The following is a 20,629-nucleotide window of genomic DNA, read 5'->3' on the forward strand; positions in this document are numbered from 1 at the left end:
AAGAAGTTCACACAACTCCAGATGAAACGGAACTAACAATGTGGTTATATTTTTTTTTTAAATGCACTCAAAGTACACATTATATATACTTCCCTGAAAATAGAAGGTTAAGAAAAGGAAAGAGAAAGATGATCCCACCACCAAATGCTACAAATCATAACTTCTTATCACGCGATCCTACTAATTATTATTAGAGGAAAATCACGAAATGGACATTTTATAATTTTTTGTTTTATTTTTCTGCAAGGGATGGAAAAAAACAGTTAAAACACAAATTATGACAGCAATGTCATGACAACGAATCATAAAAAGTCATTCTTGCTTTGACCCCCCCCCCCCCAAAAAAAAACAACATAAAAAACGTTATACCCTTGAAACCACTCAAGATTAGCATAAGATGAAGTGGCACATGTGTTCTGGTTGTGTATTCACAGGTTTAGCTAGGGTATGCAAATTTAAGGTATTTACACAGAGCTCTAGACTGAACCAAACATCCAAAAGGATTGTAGTTGGTTCTTCCAGCTAATAGTGGCGTGCTAGTTCAGGTTCTACTATCTACAACAGAACAAGGTGCTTTGACAGCGCAGTGTACGGCAGACGTTCCGTGCCTTGAGAGCCTTGTCTACAATTGTGGTTCCACACTTACTCCCAATACAAGATACATCAAAGAGATAGCTTAATACAAGCTGAAATATTTGAAATCTAGAGCAGTGAGAAAAGTCTGTAAGGTGATATAAGAAAACGTCAAAATCCATGTAACGTAGGTTATAATGAAACCTCATGTTTGTTACATTTATTAGTGAAGCACGCATAACAAAAGAACCATTAATTCAAATACACTTTAGAAACCCATTAAACCAATGAACAGTTTACAGGGAAAACGGAATGACATTTGTTTTTAGAGATGTGTGCTGCTACACAGAAATAATGCTTGACAAAGGAGATATTTACCAAGGATATTAAAATATGCAGTTTTATTCTTGAAGTTGCAATTACTTTCAATTAGTTTGCTGAAATGTATCCACTACTTTTCATAAGTAACCTTTCATACTGTTTTACTTGGAAAGCCAAAATCGTGAATTTTTGGGAAGTCTGGTAGTGTTAAAATTTACAAGGCAGAATATGTTTACTAAACACGCACATAAATAAATACGTTTTGCAAGTGGAGGTTACAAATCTCAGAAATGCTTTATATCCACATTCAAAACGAATTTGTATTTTCCAATAGAAGTATGCTAGTTTTCATAAGAGCTAATGAATACATTTCCAAAGTTTTGGTGAGTAGCTGCCATACTAGATCGAATTTAGCCGGATATGCGGTTTGCAGCTTCCTCCTCTGCATCTGCTCGGTTTGCATTTATATCAGCGAGGGTCTTGGCAAAACGTGTCCATTCGTCATTGCGTGGAACTGCAAACTGCTGTAATCAAAAACATGTTGAGAGTCACCAAAAGTCAATATAGAAGTTGTCTTTTGATTTTGTACTTTCTTGGAATAGTCCTGATGGTAAATAAGGCATGATGGTAACATTGTCTCCACAGCATGCAGTGATATGATGTTGGAATAAAAATACATCATGTCACTGCACAGCTCAGCCTAATGTACGTAAGCATTTGGATCCTGTTGTCTGTGCTTGGATTGACATGCAAGCATCCTGTGTTTGATAGGTGGGCAGGAACGTCCAATCTAAACATATTTGGGGTAGAATTCCTTGTTTGAGAATGGTGCATATGAAGCTAGATTGTAGCTCCCAGGACCAGTATCTACAATCATAATTTGGTTTAATCAAACCAGACACAGGATACCACCCTTTGTGATTAACTTTGAGCAGACATTTGGCGCTTATCATATCTCCTACACCACAGGAAGCAATGTGAACTTACCGTTTTGGATTAATATCCCTAGTCTTCTCCGTTTACTCACACCTGATAGATGAGGTTTAATGGTATACTGGCATTTACAACCATGTCTTTACAATTATTTCTACAGACTACATGGACTTCAAATCCATTCAGTGATAAATAGATTTATCTTTGACTAATCATTGGTGAATTAATTGTTCGAGTTTGGGGCTGGCAACTGAACTAGCAAACATTTTTGCTCTTTGGAGAAGATATCGGGGACTTGCCAACCACTGACATAGGATTATTTACTGGAATGTCTGGGTTGACATATACAACGATAAAGCCTTGAAGAATTCACATTAGTGATGAAACGCGTTGGTTGTACCGCCTGAAGTTTCTTCCGTTACATGAAGATCTTTAACAATAAACAAAACTTGGATTGAACACTTCTTGACCTCGACTTATTGGACTAAGATTATAATTAACAGACTACACTTTGGAGTACTGTGATAGCTTTTGTATACATGCTATGAGTGGTGGCCCTCTGGAACCATTGCTCTTTTTACAACACCATTGGTAGTTGGGTGTCTGATATCAATAAGTACCATGCTGCTAGTTACTAGTTGTTTCTCCTACATACCCACGTAAATTGTTGTTTTGTAGGATGTGCAATATCATTAACCACTACTGTGGTTTTGCATATATATCATTCAAACCAAGTCTGTTAATAATTAATTGCACATGGATTGTACATACAGTTATTTTCTAAGGAGAAACTCTGCCACCAATTTGTGTACTGGGAAGCTGAAAAATAACTTTAATGAGGGAAAGTAGAACTTTTTTCTAAAAGTCTATAACTAAGAGGTTTACTATTCGACTAGTGTAGGCCCAGGCACCAAAATAAAAGTTGCACCCTTTAGTGAATAGGGTATGAAAAAAGTGGCCCACATTTGCAAATCAGTGCAGTTTTCAACTTGTAAAGACACGCTTTAGAAGTTTACACAGCTCAGATACACTTGCGGCCGCACTCTTACAGCTGTCTATAAGCTGGAGACTGACTGCCCCTATACCTGGATATCATTGTTCCTTTTTTATCATAGGCCAATGCATGTTGGTTAAAGTAATGCTCTCTTGACATGAGAATGAATAAAAGTGGCAAAAAGAAGAGTTTTACAGGGTATGTAAGACTCTATGCATTTGTACTTGCTACAGATAATGTTTGTGGTAATATCAATGAAATCAACTGTACAAAAACGGCACACCAGACCATAAACAGGCCCAGAAATAGCTAAAAAAACAACTGGTCCACCCAGTGACTTGTCAGGTCTTCTCTTTGGGCATTGCCAGATTGTCAGTTAGGACAGGCCTACCACGGAGGCTGCCAGTTAAAATTAGAATCACCTTCCAGTTTGCATACCCAATTTATGCCGATGACCTCTAGCTCGCAGGGTTGCAAAGGAAATAATAGTGCTTCACTAAACGTCTCAAAGCAATCTTACCCTGGACAGTTCATAATAGACAAAAGAAGAAATTCTACTTTCCCACTTGGTCTTACGTTTTTAGCAGTCCCAGCTGCCCAAAATAAGACAGTCTGGTTTGAAAACAACCTTAACATCAAGACCCACTTCAACCCAACGGATTACATTAGGAACATACCACCCCTGCTGCTAAGAAATATCACACTACTTCTGGATTTGGCAATCCAGTCATTCTCTTGAGGCTCGCCTATGCCCATCACCCTGACTAGCCAATCACCGTGGCAGGGATTATTCACAATTAAGGCTCCCTGTTTTCTGTTTTTACTGATTTATAAAGATGCAGATAGAAAAGCATTTATTTTCCTGTCTGTATTTATATTTAAATGTGCATAAAAACGAAATTGGTTTGTTGTTTGAGTGATTCTCCATGCATGACTGTCAGGCAGCTAGCTGTGTGGATTAACAAGTGAGGGTTTCAAAAAGAGAGAGATATTTTGGTAAAGGGACTTAAACTAGAGTAGATATGCACAAGGTTAATACTAAAATGTCCATGTTTTCAAATAAGTGCATTGATTTATCATCTGTGGGTGTTCATTTCATTGAAACCTGTCAGGGATTATGAGTGCACATTTATCAGTTAAATAAATGTGGATATACAAGAGGGTCAGCTTCATTTTTTCAAAAAACCCAAAATAAATATGGATAAATACAGATAACATCATCAAAAAATAAATATAGACGGAAACGTCAAAAAACATAACCACCATAAAACCGGGAGCCCTATTTACAATCCAAGTTCACACAATTACACCAGCGAAACTTTGAAAACGTTACACTGGCTGCCTGTAGAGGTCTACTTACCATTCAAATAAAAAAGCATCATTCACATAACCCCTTTTGACAAACATAAGCTATTGTTCTAGAAGATGAGAATCCATAAACATCATCTAGACAACTCAAATCCAGTCCTGAAAGTCCCAAAAAAGCTTCTGCAGAAATTGGGCAGTTAAATCGTTCCAGCAATGCTTTCTAAACTGAGGATCACCATGGGAAGATTATTGGTGGGTCACGAGAGTCAAAGCAATAAATAAAGATGCCTTTAAATTCTGTATTTATCTTGTCACATTTGCTGCGCTTCAAAGACAGAGGTCAAATGTCAGGCTATGTCTTCTGCTGGTTATTTTTTTTTATCATGGGGACTGATGTTTATAAACTTCTCTTACTATGTAGTCAGAGGAAGAAAAGGAAGTGAAATATGATACTCTTACTGGAGTACATGACTTGTGAAAGGAAAGGCTGTAAAATGTCATTTTGTCGTAACACACAACAAAATCCAAATGCCTATAAGTAAACTGAACACATTCAGCAGTCAGGAAAACTAAAATGAAGCACTTATTTGTAATTCTGAAGAGTAATGGAAACAAAAATATTAATAGGATCAGAACAAATTAAGACACTTTAATTTACTTGGTGCTGCACAAATAATATTTATTGAAACGCGATTTCCACACATAACCATTTGTGTGCAATATAATTTTATCAGTAAAACTGTATGGCTGAGCAAATTTAGCGATCATTTCGTTAGAAAATGTCCTGTCTGTAAATGACAGCGCGCTACCACCCAATGATTTAGTAGCATTAAAAAACTGACCTGCCACATGTCCATTAAAGTGAGGTGGGTCGCAAAAGTTTGTCGTATTAAAAAGGCGTAGTTCTAAAAAGTTTGGGGAGCACTGGTCTATAGCCTTTCTCCCAGTATTATGAACTCCTTAACGACAGCTAGCTACCCCAGGATGTTCATAACTTCCTTGGATTCAGAAAAAACACTCTAGACCTGACTGTTGAAATAACCTGTTTCTCTGTCTGCATCAAACTCTTAATACCCTGCTGAAGTGTCCATACCATTCGGCATTTCAGATCCCTTTTCACCCGCCCCCTTTTGCTTTGAAACAGTTTGTTCTAAATGCATGAACTTTATAAATATACAATACATAAATGATACCTAGAAGCAATGAAGAGCGAGTGCACATACAGTAGTGAAACAGACTTAACAAGAGGAAGGCCTTGATCAGGTGGCTTGCTATCACTTGGTTCCAGCTAGCTTCTACCACCTGGCAGGGGAGCGGGTTGGAAGGATGCAAGAGAGTGCCCCATGAATTCTCTACCTCTCATTGAGACTTGCAGTCACTGTGGCAGACTCTTAAGACCTGCAAATTACCATGGTTTTTTGATGAGATGCTAAGCGAGCACATCAAAGAGGCAGCTTTGACATAAAGAAAAACTGAGCTGAATAGCTCACTTCAGTTCGGTGTTACTGGAACACAGGCTGTCCAACACTCAATATATACTGTCAATGCTGGTGTGTAACGGATGCTTTAATTACTGGCATTGCTTGCTACTTACCAATCAGGATGTCACTACTACATCATATAAGTAGTAACACGTCCGACTGATTCCACCATTGAGCCACAGCTTCTAATCGGAGATCGAGCCGTCCAAGATACATAATTGAACCTATCCTTTACCGGGTATTCCCGAAGAATTCTACTGACGCCGCCATTGTAGCAGCGCTCTCACCCCCAATCGCCGCCAATTCAGCAGCGCTCCAGAAGCACCTTCTGTTCCCTAACCCAAACCCGTTTAGGCTAATAGGCTCTACCTAACAGGCATGTACCTTATGTCCTGATGATGAACCGCTCATTCTCTCCACGGTTCGAAACGCCGTCGACACCTTGATACACCTTATACGAAAAACTGCTATTTATTTCTTTGTAAAGGTGTTTTTTGCGATTTGTTCCTCACAATTCTGTGTATACTCATGTGTAACAAACCAATTAGCATTGCCTGAGCCTCCTGTTGTTCACCGCTCTCTCTTGTACCTCATGGCTAAGTAGGACACAGGCTTGTGTCCCACTTTATGTACTGTTTGTACTAATTGTTTTTAAAATCGTTTAAAAGTAAATATTAGACCTCTGCCCGGCTGGGCAAGTCAAGCCAATATAGTAACGACTGAGTCTATAATAATTTCGCTCTCAAAAATTCTTCCTTCTAGGGACCATTGTTGTCTAGAATAATATACAAGTAGTAAGCTGCACAAGCCATATACTTACGATGTTTACCAATGCCCTCTAAAGCTGTTTTTTCTCCTTCGTTCCTAGATGAACAAGTCACACTCGGTAACGTCCTTTCTTGTGGCTACTCAAGCTTCAGATTCCTGCCCTTTAAAATATTGATAGGTAACAGACTGGTTATGAAGATTTTCAGCAGAGCTCCCAAGCGTCACCAGGTGGTGCTGTGGAAACCTCACACCGCACCACAAGTAATCGAGCAGAGCCCCAGTTTCCGTATTGTCCTCCTTCAATGCTTTCAGATGCGGATCTGCTTAAACAAATTGCAGAAGACAGAGAGCTGAGAAATAACTTGGAACCTTTTTAAAATGTGCAGATGTTGACTCCACAGAAGGGAGAGGTGGGAAGGAATTGACGGATCTGCAGCTACAGTATCCACCCCAAAAAAAAGTTAGACCCAAGATAAATAACTAGTTCTTCTGATGGCTACTGCTAAGTTCAGATTCCTCACCTGCAGAATAGATACCCATGCAGTACCTTCCAAAAGGTCAAGGTTCCGAGACGTAGACTCAAAGAATAAACTCCTGCAGGACCGGAAGCACAAAAAACCCTCTCTGCAGACATGGCTGTCAAGACAGTAGTGATAGGTGGACATGTGGAACAACACCCACATCACCCATTGACAAATGTCCAAGACAGGAACTCCCCGAATGAATGTCGTTGCAGCACACTTAGCTGTGGTGTAAATAGGCCCCTAGACCTTAAAGAAGCTCTTGCTTGGCTTAAGTGTAACAGATCTTTATACGTAGCATAATTCACCTCTTGAGTCTTTTTTTATACCACCTTTCCCTTATTGGCACCAGAAAGCTCCAAGAGCTGATCACTAACATACTACACCTTTGACCGTTCAACATACAAATGTAAGGCTCTTTGGGATCAAGCCGATGAAGTCTCTCCTCCTCTTTTGAGGAATGTGGTGGAAGGAAAAATGCCGGAAGGTTGAAGAATTGCCTTATGTGGAAGTATCATACTACTTTAGGCAGAGAGATAGCCCTGGTCCAACTAATGGGGGAACAAAAAGCTGTACAGTGTTTGACCGGACAGCACCTGCAGTTCACCCACGAGGAATGCAGATGTGATCACAATGAGAAACACTTGAAGGTTACGATCTGCAATGAACAGTTGTTTATGGGCTCAAATAGAGCTCATTTGAGAAATGCTAAAACCAAGTTAAGGTCCCATTATGGCATGGCAAAAGATTTTGGGTGAAATGTGTGCGTGAGACCTTTCAGGAACCAGAAAAGGTGATTTAAAGAGGAAAGTCTAGTCTATCCAACACAAAAGGGCCGACCGGTAATCTTTAACTGTGCCCACTGCAAGCGCTTGCTGGGCTCATGATAAAATGAACAGATCAGAAAGTATGGCCTCAAAACGACCAAGATGATTGTCTTTATACCAGGCAAAAATTTTACCCAACATCCCAAATAAACTGATTTGGTCGATGGATATCTGGTTTCAAGTATTACATTCCCTACCTCAGGGAGCTCAGTTGTTGCTGCTCAATTTTCATACATGGAGGTGTAGTTTGTAGAGACCTGGGAGTAAATACTCTCTCTTATTGCAGAGAAAGGAGGTCCTCCCAAACACGCAGCTTGGATCAGAAGGCAAATGCTCGGACACAGCAGATGAGGGTAACACACCATCCTGATGCAATCATGGACTACCAAGAGGACTTGAACCTGGCCTGACCAGACTTTCTTCAAGAATCAAAGGTGGGGTAATCGTGGGAACGTGTACAGGAGACGTTTGCTCCAATATAGATAGAATGCATATTATATGGACCTTTCAGGTGAAACTCCAGCATGGATTAGTCTCAACAGTGCACGTTCTCAGTGGGGGCTGCAGCCAGAGCACGCCCCAAAGGCTGAAGAGCTTTTTAGTCACCCATTAGATGGAGACACCATTCGTGATCCATCAGTTGATGCATGTTCAACTTGTCCGCTCTAGGGTCGAGAGACCCCCAACTAGATGGTTAGTCACTAGAAAAATATCATGCTGATCCAGTTACTTCCAAAGGTTTAGAGCCTCCTGGCACAGGAATCAGAACCCCATTCTCCATCTGCCCCCCACTCCAGCTTGTTGCAGAACCACATGGTGGTCATTTTGTCCCCCCGAACCTTTCATGATTGGTAGTAAGGCTTTTAGAGTCAAATGGACGGCCTGAAGCTCCAACAAAATGATGTGGAGACAGCGCTTTGTTGGCGACCACATACCTCTGATTTTCACTTGGCCCAGGTGGCGTCCCCAACCCAGAGATGATGCATCCAGCACTACTGCCACAAGCCATGTTGGTGTCTTTCTGACATCACTGACTTTCTTGGGCTGTCTCCTCCAGGATGCAAATCTTGTCAGATAGACTTGCACAGTGGTGAACCACTGAAACTGGATGTCCCACTGTAGGACCTGCATGCTCCAACTGGCGCACAGGAGAAAGAAGACACATGAAGCTAATAGCCCAAGAAGCCTCAGAACCAATCTCACCAAGACCCAGAATTGAATCTGAAACATTGAGATCATATCCTGAATGTCCTGGACTAGCTGCAGCAGTAGAAAAGGCCCTCATGCCCCTCCATGTCAAAGATAGCTCCTATAAAGGGAGCTTTTCTGCATATACATATGATGGGATTTCGGTTCACGTAAGGAAAACTTTGGAGATATCTAGAGGATAACCGTCATGTGGAGGTGGTCTGTGAACGACTGTGGCAAACCTGCCTTGAGAGGCCAGTCGTCCACATAGGGGGCCTACATGTATCCCCAATCTCTTAAAATGGGTTTCTTCGACTTCAATCACTTTCATAAACACTGAGGAACTGAGAGGAGGCCGAAAGGCAGAATAGCAAATTGGAAATGCTCTGACCCCACTGTGAACCGGAGGATGCATCTGTGGGATTGCAGGATGGGTATATGAAATACGTGTCTTGCATGTCCAGAGACAACTTCCACTCTTCCGGGATCAGAACAGTAAGAACTTGACCCAGAATAAACGCTTTGAATTTCTCCTTCTGAAAGAAGGCATTCAGAGGTTGGAGGTCTAAGGCCTTCTTCTTACTTGGGCACAAGGAAGAAGCACATGTAAAACCCCTCATCTACCTCGAATCTGGTACACTCTCAATGGCACCCATGACCATCAGAAGTGTGGCATGGTCTGTTGGAGCTTGTCCTGATAAAGGGAGGATTATATAAATGCAGAAAACAGCCTCTCTGAACAATGTGTATTACCTATAGATAAGAATCAAATCCTACATCCCTTTGGCTGGCTGTTAAATTGATAGGGCAAATCAGAGTGACTTGGCGGCTACAGCAGCAGGGGAAGAGGAGGAAGATGGCTACTGACTCTACTAATGTTCATGGCCTTGGCTACCACCATGTGTCCTGGGTCTGGAAAAGTCTGGGTTGTTTGCTGCATCCCCTGTCGCTGTTAGTATGCCAGGCCTTGTGAATAGTCCTTGAATTTCTTGTACTGTTGTTGAATTGACGGGCCAGCAAAAGGAAACCTAGGTAGCAGGTTGGTAGCGGATCCACAGACCCACGTGGTACTGGGGAAGGGCCCGTCACTGTAAGTGCGACTGGATGTGCCTGCAGCCCCATAAGCGTTCCAGACAGAGACTTAAAAATATGCTATATGACCTCTTTAAAGGTCTCTATCTGCAGCAGAGTCGACAACAGCCTATGGAATTTGGGGCCCATGGAACCAGTTGAGAATCTTGCTCAGGGTCAGAAAACACTGGAGAAGATTGGAGTATTTAGTGTGGACTGTGTGTCTTCTCACTTCAAGTGAGGATAGGGGGGTTGGGTCCCACTTGGCATTTCAGGCTGGTGGTGCATTTTGGATTTCAACTTATCCGATGACTTTGAGATGACTTTCGGGTGAATGAAGGCATAATTACACATCTTTTCGTTGTGCTCAGACAGACACCACAGGATCCACTGTGATTAATACTTGCTTTCTGCAGTCACAGCATGATTTGCACTTGGATGTCTTTGGGGGGTGAGGGTGGAGCCATTATTCCCCAACACACACTGTAGAAATGTTTGAATTGGCTAGACGACCAACATGTTGAGAGCAGCGCTCTATATCCACATGAAAGGGCGCAGAAATGAACTCACATCAGTGCGCAGGGTTTGTGCCTATTTGTGGCACCTCTCCATCACTTCCAGGACAGTACAAAGCTGCCACAGAGCCACAGTGTCACCTAGCAGTACACTGGAGCTACTACTTGAAAATCTTGAAATCCAAACTAATGCCTGGGAATATACGAACGGTAAGGAATATGTGTTTAGCAGTAGCCATAAGAACAGCCTAAACAAATCTAAGTCTACTTTCAGATTAAGACTCATCCTGCTCTTTCAAAGTAGGTCTTGGAGTAGTTAAAGTGAGGAGGAGCACAGTATTGATGTCTGCACTTAAAACCCTAATATTATCAGCTTGGAACCCAACAGGGACTCAGATTGGCAGTAAAGGAACTATATGTTTCCACCCATCACCACTCACTACTCCTCCACGTTAACACACATCTTTCTTCAGATGCACCATCTGCAGAACAGTGCAATCCACCCTTAGCATCTTGTAATCAAAAGCTTTTGGAGACTAAAAGGCATGCAGAATTGGTGAATGGTATCAGGATTTTCTGTTAGATGAGGATCAAATTGCATTTTGCTCTTCCATCACCTTACAGCACAAACATGTTGACAAAACACATTGGTAGTATCTGAGATTTTATACATGATAAAAATGTACTTTTGATGCATGCAGGCCTGGGGTCCCAGTATATATTTGTGAAGACAAGGGTTAGAGCACAATTTGTAGTGCTAGTGATTAGGGAGTCAGCAAAGTGGAGAGCAGTCTTCAAAGATGAGTGAGTGAGGCATTGGTGCACCATTCCAAAGGAATTTCCCATTGTGAATGGGAAGGAACAGGAAACACTGTTGATGCCAACCTACCAGAGGTCACTTAATTGAGAACTCAGTCAACACAAAGTTTGAGGGATTTCACATATTGTGAGATTGTGGGGGTTGAAACCCTCACAGATCAATTCCAATAGCCTGGTTTCAATTGGTTTCGGAGTACTGTCCCATAAACAACAACAAATATTTTTTTTGTAGCCTTAAACTCAAGTATACTTCTAACCAAAGGTGGTGCCATTGGACTTCATGATTCAAAATCATGCAGCAAGTGCTCCCACGTGCATCTGAAGGCCATGAGTTTATTATCTCTGAGCATAAGAAACGAGGATTACGGACAAAAGAAGTCCAGTCATGAGGCCTATCCTGTCACTCCACTCCTGGGCGGGGCTATGCAGTCATCAATCTCGTCATGGCTCGACTCTGCATAGAACTTCTGATTCCGACCCCATTCCACAGATGGAGCCTTATGCCCGAGCAATCTGTGACCCACAGAAAGTAGAGGCCCTTCAAAAATGTGACACTGCAAATCTGGACAATTCCAGAGCCACCTGGATAGCCTTTGGGCCACACATTTAACGGGGACCCCAGCTGACCTTCTTCTGATGGGCACTTTCCCAGTATTGACTGACCCTGTTCGGCCCCTGCCCTGCCTCAGGTCAGAACCAGGCCATGCTTCCATGCACTTTGCGAAGCCCAAATCGGTACCACCAGTACTGGCACTGGGTTCGAGACGCCAGTTACAGATCCACTTCCCAACACCGATCTTAGATCCGGAGCCAAATTTGACTAGACCCTGTGAATATCTGGCTAGGAGTTTATCACGCTCAGCAAATGGTGCTTGAGAATGCTCCGGCAGAGCCTTTGCCTCAGCACCAGTTATCTTTAGGGACTGAAAGCCCTTTTTTAGCTCCACATGAGATGTACAGGAAATTCTCAAAAGTCATGGATATAATGTGAATGGGGCTGATACCTCACGCACAACACTCATGCTGAGCCTTGCATGGACCTTCAGAATGCAAGTGATCTTGATGCCTCACTCGAAACAGAATTGGACAACCGAATGGGGCACCCTATCGATGAAAAGGGCTTCCTTTGCTGTAGGTGTGGTAGAGCGGCTGAGGCTCTGGAGCTACAAATCCCTAATGTAGAAACTAAGATTAATTTACTGACAAACATTTTGCAACCTGGCCCTTAATCTTCAGAGCCTTTACTTCCTTTCAATGACGACCTGACAAACGCCATGGCTGCGGTGTGGGCAAAGCCCTGCTTGGTGCTATCCCTAATCCCTCTCATACAGAGAGGCACAACAGTTCTGCTCTGGGTGGTCCAATGTGTTTTATTCAAACACCTTTTCCAGAACGTTTTGTGGTACAGGCATCATCCAACAAGGTGAACCTGAATGCTTTTCTTACTGCTCCACTTGACAGAGAATATAAGCGCAGTGACACACTTGGCAAGATGGTATTTTCCTGCACCATCTTGGCCTTACCCTCCTTGAACACGGTTTTTCTATTAGGTAGATACACTCACACCCTCATTCACAAGGCCTTTGGGGGCTCCAGACTGTTTGGAGCCATGGCAGATTAAGATCTTGAACTGTTCAAAATGGACATACTATGGCTCATTTCTTAGGCTTGCTATGTCTGATCCACCAGTTTTCCCAACAATTACGGAAGTTCAGGGATCACGGACAGGTCCTGGCTTATAGCCAAAGGCAGACATCCCAACTTTGTTCAGCAGCCTGTTCGGCCCTTTAGGGGCACCAGGGGACATTGCAACAGTAGAGTACAGGGATAACAGCAGCATGGCCAGCCTCCGTCTTTCTCATTCCCTGCTGCCACCAAACCTGTATGATTCTCCCATAAGGACTAACTGCACCCAGTAGCTGGCAGAATACATTTTTACCTGACCAACTGTCATGCAATTACCTCTGACTAGTGGGTTCTGCAGGTCGTCAGTCAAAGTTAGGCCCCAAAGGGGAAATAGTGATGGTGCCCGAAGAGTTGCAGTGGGTGTTACTCCAGTTATTTCCTGGTGCCCTTTAAGAAGAGCAGGTTGATTTTGGTACTTTGATTCCCGAACACTTTTCATTTGGAAGAACGAATTTAAAATGCTCACCTTAGTCCTGGTGCTATCTACTCTGGGCTTAAGGACTGCAGGTGTTCTTTGACTTGCAAGGCACATATTTTAATGTGACCATCCTGCAGAGCCAAGGCATTTCCTCCGATTTGTTGTTGGGAAGGAACACTTAATTTTCTGTTTTGCCTTTTGAGCTCATGTTGGCCCCATAGGTATTCACAAAGGTTATAGCAGTAGCTAGAGTCAAGTTTTTCAGGTCGGGCGTGCACATCCTCCCAGACTTCAATGACTGGCTGTTGAATCAGTTAGTCAAGGACCACCTGTGAATGATAATTTGGCTGCTTTCATTCCTGTGGTTCTCCATTAAAGAGCCGAAATCCCACCTCCACCCGGGGAACATGGTTCCCTTATAGGGGTAGATGTGGACACAGTGGTGTTCAAAGCCTTCCTGCCACCGCCAGGATATGATCACATAGTTTTAGGCTCAGTTCTGGATTCCAGTGCAGACAGTTCTGAGGCCTTTTTGTTCGCCTGTATTCTACAGATGCCTTGTGCCCATTGGCACATGTGGGTTCCCAAGTGGAATCTTCACTTGCAATAGGCTCAGTCCTGGGGGTGCCTCACAGACACTATCTGTGTGTCAGACAAGGCGACTGAAGAGGTTTAATGGTGGTTGAAGGAGGCCAACTTGATGTGTGGCAAACCATTCTCCCTGCCCCAAACCAAGCTCAAGTCTGGGTTGGGGAGGCGAACTGGACAAGGTGGAGATTGGCGGCTTCTGTTCCCCACTGGAAGCAAGGTATCACATCGACCTTCTATAGATACTATCCAAAAACCCTTTCTGCCTTCCGTCAAGCTCTGTGCAAGGTCTGCAAGACAACACAACTGCCATGTGGTTTTGCAACAAGAAGGGCTTTGTGGGGTCACAAGTGCTGTGCCAGGAAGGAAGAAATTAGACTGTGGCAGTGGCTGGACCATCAGGGAATCTGACTATCAACCATCTGCAGGATTCCTGAAGGCTAGTGCGGATGAGCTTAGAAGCAGACACCAAGCCTACAGTAAATGGTGTCCGCAGCCAGAGATAGTTCAAAGCATCTCTATCAAAGGGGCATGCTTTGAGTAGATCTTTTTTGCTACTGCTCAGAACACTCACTGTTGATCCTTTTGCGTTCTAGAGTTTTCAGTTCAAAGGTCACTGGGAGAAGTGTTTTACCCTCGAGTTTCCTCTACATGTTCCCACCACTGCTGCTTCTTCCTTGAGTTCTGAAGGAGGTCAGGGGAAACCGTTTTCTGATAATTCAAGCTCAAGAGTGCTCTTTTAGAGTGTGGTACTCTAAGCAGCTGAGCCCTAGTCATCTACCCTCTGCTCAGTCTACCTCTGTGGGGTGATCTGTTGTCCCAGCAACAGGGCAGGGTTCTTCATGCAAAACTTTACAACTAAACGCTTCTTACATAGAGATGGAGCAGAACCAGTTGAGTGACTCTGACCTACTCACAGAGGTTATAGACTTCATCGTGGTGCCGTGTGGTACATCTACAAAGTCTATTTACGCTGGAAAAATCTAGAGACCTGGTTCGAGGGCTGTTGAGTCAATCTGTTGCAGGCTTAATTCCCTGATGTACTTCTTTTTGTCGAGTCTTTGGTCAGCAAGATTTTATCATGGACAGTGTTAAAGGTTATTTGTCGACCATCTACCCTCTCATTTTTTTATTTGCCTGATCAACCTACCTGTTTATGTGACCAGCTGGGATGTGTTTCTTGAAGGAATTTACACTTCTGTCTTTAGTTAGGCCGCAGAGTGACCATAACCTTTTTGATGTACATGCCTATCGAGCCTATGCACAGCTGTTCATTGAGACTGTTAACCCTTATGAATATTTTTCTCAATGCAATTACTTAAGCTCACCATGTCAGTGAGCTGCAGGCTCTGGTGGTACAACCACCATATATCACCTTCTTTATATACAAGCTGATACTCCAGGCTTGGGCGTCCTTTTCTGACAAAGGTGCTGTTGCCTTTCCATGTGGGGAAACCTATCACACCCTGCTTACTTCTCTCCACCACATCCCTCTAAAGAAGAGGAGATGCTTCATTGGTTGGAACACTCATCACCATTTGCACGAACAGAACCAAGGAGCATTGAGTGGATGACCGACTCTTTGTATGTACTGTATGGAAAGGCAGTCCAGAAATTGACTCCATTGATTGTTCTTTGCATAAAAATGTGCCATGCCTTGGCCAAGAAGGAGGTTCTTGAGGTGATTTGGCTGATTCCACACGCTCTAAGGCTGCCACTATGGCCTAGGGGCGTTTCAGTGCCGAGGCATCTGTCAGTTGGCTACATGGTAGTCTACCCACACCTTCATATGGCATTACTGTCTTGATTCGATGGTTGGCATTTCCTGGTGTAAAGTCCACAACTTAGACCTTCCACCTTTTGGGAGGTACTCTTTGGTGTGTTTTCAAACGATGAGAAATCTGCAGTTCCACCAAAAGTTACTTACATTCAGAAATGCTCTTACTGGTGACTACTTTGTCTATGTGCAGATTTTTCAACAGACCCGCCTCTACATTTTGTGCAGTGGATTTTCAGGTTTACTAAGGGCCCAAATGAAATTGTGCACATTGTCACGGTTAGGGATCTGTACGCACCTTGTTTAAGGGTACTGAATGGTATATTATTAACTGATGTCAGTGGGTAGGGATGGTGACTTTGCAAGTCTCTCTGCCCTCACTTCCAGAGGCCGGATGAATCTGCAGCAGAATCCAATGATGCCACCTGTTGGTATGCAAGTTCAATTGCTGGGAAATCTTCTGCAGCCAATCTGGTAATGAGGCAATACATTTTATGAGCAGATGAGACTCAGGTAAAGCTTGGTGTAGTAGCAGTATTGTCGGTTCATGACTGTCATAAGTGGTTAGCACAGAATCTAAAAGCACCACGAGTGAAGAAAAAGGATTCTTAGACAGATAGCTGTTCACCCTCACAAGTGGCATAGCGGCAGAGGTCTCCAACAGGACAAGTTGCTGATGCATAGAGGACAATGAAAACTGCTGAAGGCTGGTCTGAGTCATGTCCATGCAGGAGAATAAAGTAGCAGCATTGAAGCCACTGATAGCCAAACTAGCAAAAGGAGCAAGGGCTCGCCTCTCTTGGGGAGGTGAATGTGTTCTCAACTACCTGGATAGATATTGTTTCTGCAAGGCATCCATTCTGACAGGAGAATGTTGTGGTCAATTGTAGGATTCCAAGCAAGTGCAACCATGTTTTCTAAAATTTGCAGCGAAAAGGAAAATGGTTACTTTAGGAGGTATTTTGAGCATTCTTCAGAACCCAGGAGAGGTTTTCAATGAGAGGGAGGATATGTTCAGTTTTGAGATCTGTAACTGTGGGAAACACTTAGAGTCCGGCCTTGTACTTAATATGACAGAGACAACTCAAGTCATGAGCTCAAGTATCAATGCTGCATGTTTTTAATTTCTGATAAAAAAAATACTGTTGTTCAGTTGGGGCTACATTATTTTACATTTATTTCTGAGTTATCACCAAAAGATATGGATAAACACTAAAACGGAAACATTGTGACAAATGAAAAGAAACATACCTCTCCAACATCATATATAAAAATTTGCCCTTCAGAATCTCCCACTGCAAGTTCCCTTCCAGAATGAGTCCATCTCACACGATTGAGGGCCGGAGAACCTTCCACATTGATGCTAGCCGTTGGTACCTGTATGCAACAAAAGATATCATTGCTTCAGCACATATTTTGTAGCCTGCTCAATGAAAATGTAACATGCCCTTCACTTACCATGAATTCTTTGAACTAAAAAACGGTCAAAATTGTGAAAAGGCAGTTTCTGCAGCTTAGCTAAATGTAGCATTACATGTCTGCACTTCGCTCAGTTAAGGCAGGGTACAGCATGTGCAAAGCCTGAGAAGTCACGTAGAGTGATAACAGCTAATTTATCAGCTTGGTATTTGCAATACAATACCAGTTTTTTGTATGAACAATGGGTTATTCTTTCATGTCTGGACTTTTTGTTACAGATTACTTGCACAATCTGTAATAATACCATGATGCCAGCGCTAGAACTGAACAACCACTGGCAAGCCAATAGGTCTGCCTGTAATTTCCAAAGACATGCAGACAATGGAAGGCACTACACAAATATGCACAGACTAGTTGTGCCAAGGTGTGTGCAACCATCATATTTCTGAGCCTCCTACTTTTGTGTCCTACATTTTATTTCGTCAAGCAAGAGAGACGGACCGTGGAGTATGCAAACTGTGCCTAGTCATGCATGCAATCAGCTTTAAGTTGATATTCGAGCAGTTCATTTTAGAGTGGAGTAATAAGTGTTTGCAATTAGTTATGAAGTGAGTGGCACATACACGTGTAAGTCCTTCTAAGGATAGTCAGTATTTATGTTGTTGCTTTGGTGTGACTGAACTGGAGCAGGAGGTTGGTTGATAGAAGGAGGTGGTATTGGGTGGTGGTGGATATCAGGAGGGCTGTGTGTTTGTTTCTTTGCCATATTTCAGTCTGTGTAGCTTTTCGAGTATCTTTGTCCTAGGTTATTGTCCCAAATACCTTGGTTTATGTTGGCATAATGGGTAGATGGAAGGAATGGAGAAGGTTAAGTTAGTGGTGTTTTAGTCAGCAGAAATAGTAGGTATGGGATTAGTGGTAATGTTCCTTGCTATGGTAAAGCCCTCTTAGGGTCTTCAGGGTATCAAACAAAGCAGTGGAGATCTAGAGATTTATGTTGGGGGATTGTATCATAACCTTACCATTTTCATACATGGTAATGCGTACCTCCCATTTCTGTTTATGGTAACCTTAGAGAGTACCTTTCTACCCATAAACAATTCTTGTACACTTTGAGTTTCAGAAGAAAAACTATAGTGCAACAGTCCGGGAGAGCATGCGTATCCTTAAAAGAGTAGGTCATTCTTTATATTTTTATATCTCTATGGAGTTTAGCCTGAAATAATAAAAGGTTTCTGTGTTAGAAATCAAAGCTCAGTATTTATTGCATTTGAGGTTAGTTCTGGATGGATCAGTGGGGAATAGGATCTCGGATGTATTGTTACATGTTCCCTGGAGTCTGATCTGATAAGGAGGCTCTCTTTGTTTTTGGCTTGGCGTTCACTGTAAGATCTTGTGAAAAACATCAAAGATATATAGTATTAGATAAAATAAGCATTATGACAGCCATTATATGCAGCTGCCGGGTTTCACACAGTACAAAGTTAAAATGCAGTAGCACTTTGTCATAGTAGGTGCAAAGGGTGTGCATTGGTGTGTCATTTCAATTGGTTGAAAATACACTGAAATACAAAATCACCCCTGGTGTAAGATCACCACCATGACTGTGGAAAACCTTTACAAGCACAAATCACTTAAAGGTACAAAATCATCCACGGTGCATATCAAGCTCGATTGTGGTATCCAAATTAGGAGAAAAATCACATTTAGGTGCATTATTATCCTTGGGAGCGTGGAAATACTTTTCTTTTTACCATAAATAACATTTAAGAGGCAAAATACATTACTAAACAAAACCGCACGGTTCCAAATCACTCATGGTGCAACATCTGCAATTTAGCTGCAAAACCCATAATATTGTAAAGTCATAATTAAGTGCAAAATCAACCTTGGGGCAAAGTCAGGTGGCTGTGGAAATATTCATAGGTGAAGAACACATTTAGGTGATAAATCACATTTAGGTGCACCATCAACAGGAGCATGGAGACCCGTCCAGGTGCAAAAAACACATTAGAATGAAAAATCACATTTTGGCACACTGATTCCCTGGGTAAGGAGGAGATTCCTATCACATTTGGTACTAAATTACTGAGTACACAAAGACAATTTGACGGCAAACTAGGGTGCACAATAATCCTTGGTATAACATTAGCATAAATATGGAATATGTTCCGGGACAAAAATCACCATTGACACACAGTAAACAGCATTGTGGCATTACATGCAACTCTAAAACCACATTAAGGTGCAACATCCTCTTTGGTAGATCATAAACAGGAATGTGGAAAACCTTTTAGGAATTCAAAACACAGTTAGGAACAAAAACACATTTAGGTGCTAAAGGGTTTCTACAATCATTGTATCTTGTCGCTTTTGCCACAAAAACCTGGGGAGGCAGGTGGTTCTCCCTAACCCCACAGCACCGTCACTACTCAGAAACTCACCGTGTAAATATTTAGTGAAACCACCTTTTGGCGCCTATATCCTATAAACTATACCACCTAACCCTGCGCTAAAAATAGGTGCAAAAGTACGTTTGGTGGAATATCACCAAAATTGTGATAATAATTAGGAACACAAATAACATTTATGTGAACAAATGAATCACTTTTAGACGCCAAATCAACTTTGGTATAAACTATGCCAGGGGCAAATTCATCTTTGCTTCAACATCAATAGAAGTGTGGAACAACGTTTATGAGCACAAAACACATTGAGGAGCAAAACATCTACTAGAGTGTTAAAACACTTGTGATAGCACAAATTACATTTAGATGCAAAAAAAGTATCGGCGAAATAAGTTACCTTTTGTGCATAATTACGGGTGTAGAAACACTTAAGAGCAAACACATATATAAAAGCAAAATCTAGCAGCGATAATTTTAGGTGTACACACCTTTAGAAAAAAAATCACTTTTAAAAGCAGGTATACATTTAGATGAAGAATCACTAATGCTGCAAAGTCATCAGCAATGTGATATCACATTTAGGTGCACAATCACTCAGCACAGAGCAATAGCGATTGTATAAAATTGCAGCAGTAAGATGTCACATTATGTGTAAAGGGTGTGCATCGTTATATTATCATAGCTTAAAAGGTGTATTTAGGCCGAAGAAAATGGTATGCACTTTAAATCCCCTAGCAGCTGCCTTTGCTCTTCATTTACTAACATTACCAATTATTGCACAAGCAGGAATCGGTATGAAAGGAGGAGGTAGATCTTCTATCCAAAACACAATCAACCAGTCAAATGCAATTCATCTGATCAGCTAAGTTAATGGTGAAACTTTTTGTCCCATTGCAACCCACTGTGACATCTGAAAGTGTGCTACCACTTTATCCCCAGTTTTAAAGCCTCTGTTCAAAAGATATTCCAGTGCTTGAAACTGGGTGTTGGACCCATAAAACAAGTCACCTAGGT

General features: G+C 42.2%; 1 protein-coding gene across 4 annotated transcripts in view; it reads right to left on the minus strand.

Annotated features, from left to right (window-relative positions):
* Positions 1-211: 211 nt before the first annotated feature.
* DYNC1I2 (dynein cytoplasmic 1 intermediate chain 2) overlaps positions 212-20,629 on the minus strand; it is a 338,688-nt gene continuing 318,270 nt past the window's right edge. For all 4 annotated transcript variants that reach the window (XM_085645306.1, XM_085645305.1, XM_085645304.1 and 1 more), the window contains 2 exons: positions 17,040-17,165; positions 212-1,418 (listed from right to left, as the gene is read on the minus strand). In XM_085645306.1, coding sequence (XP_085501432.1) covers positions 1,305-1,418; positions 17,040-17,165 — 240 coding nt within the window. In that variant the 3' untranslated portion in view covers positions 212-1,304. The remainder of the gene's footprint in view (positions 1,419-17,039; positions 17,166-20,629) is intronic.

Source organism: Triturus cristatus, chromosome 3_1, assembly GCF_964204655.1.
Source record: "Triturus cristatus chromosome 3_1, aTriCri1.1, whole genome shotgun sequence".
NCBI classification, from domain to species: Eukaryota; Metazoa; Chordata; class Amphibia; order Caudata; family Salamandridae; genus Triturus; species Triturus cristatus.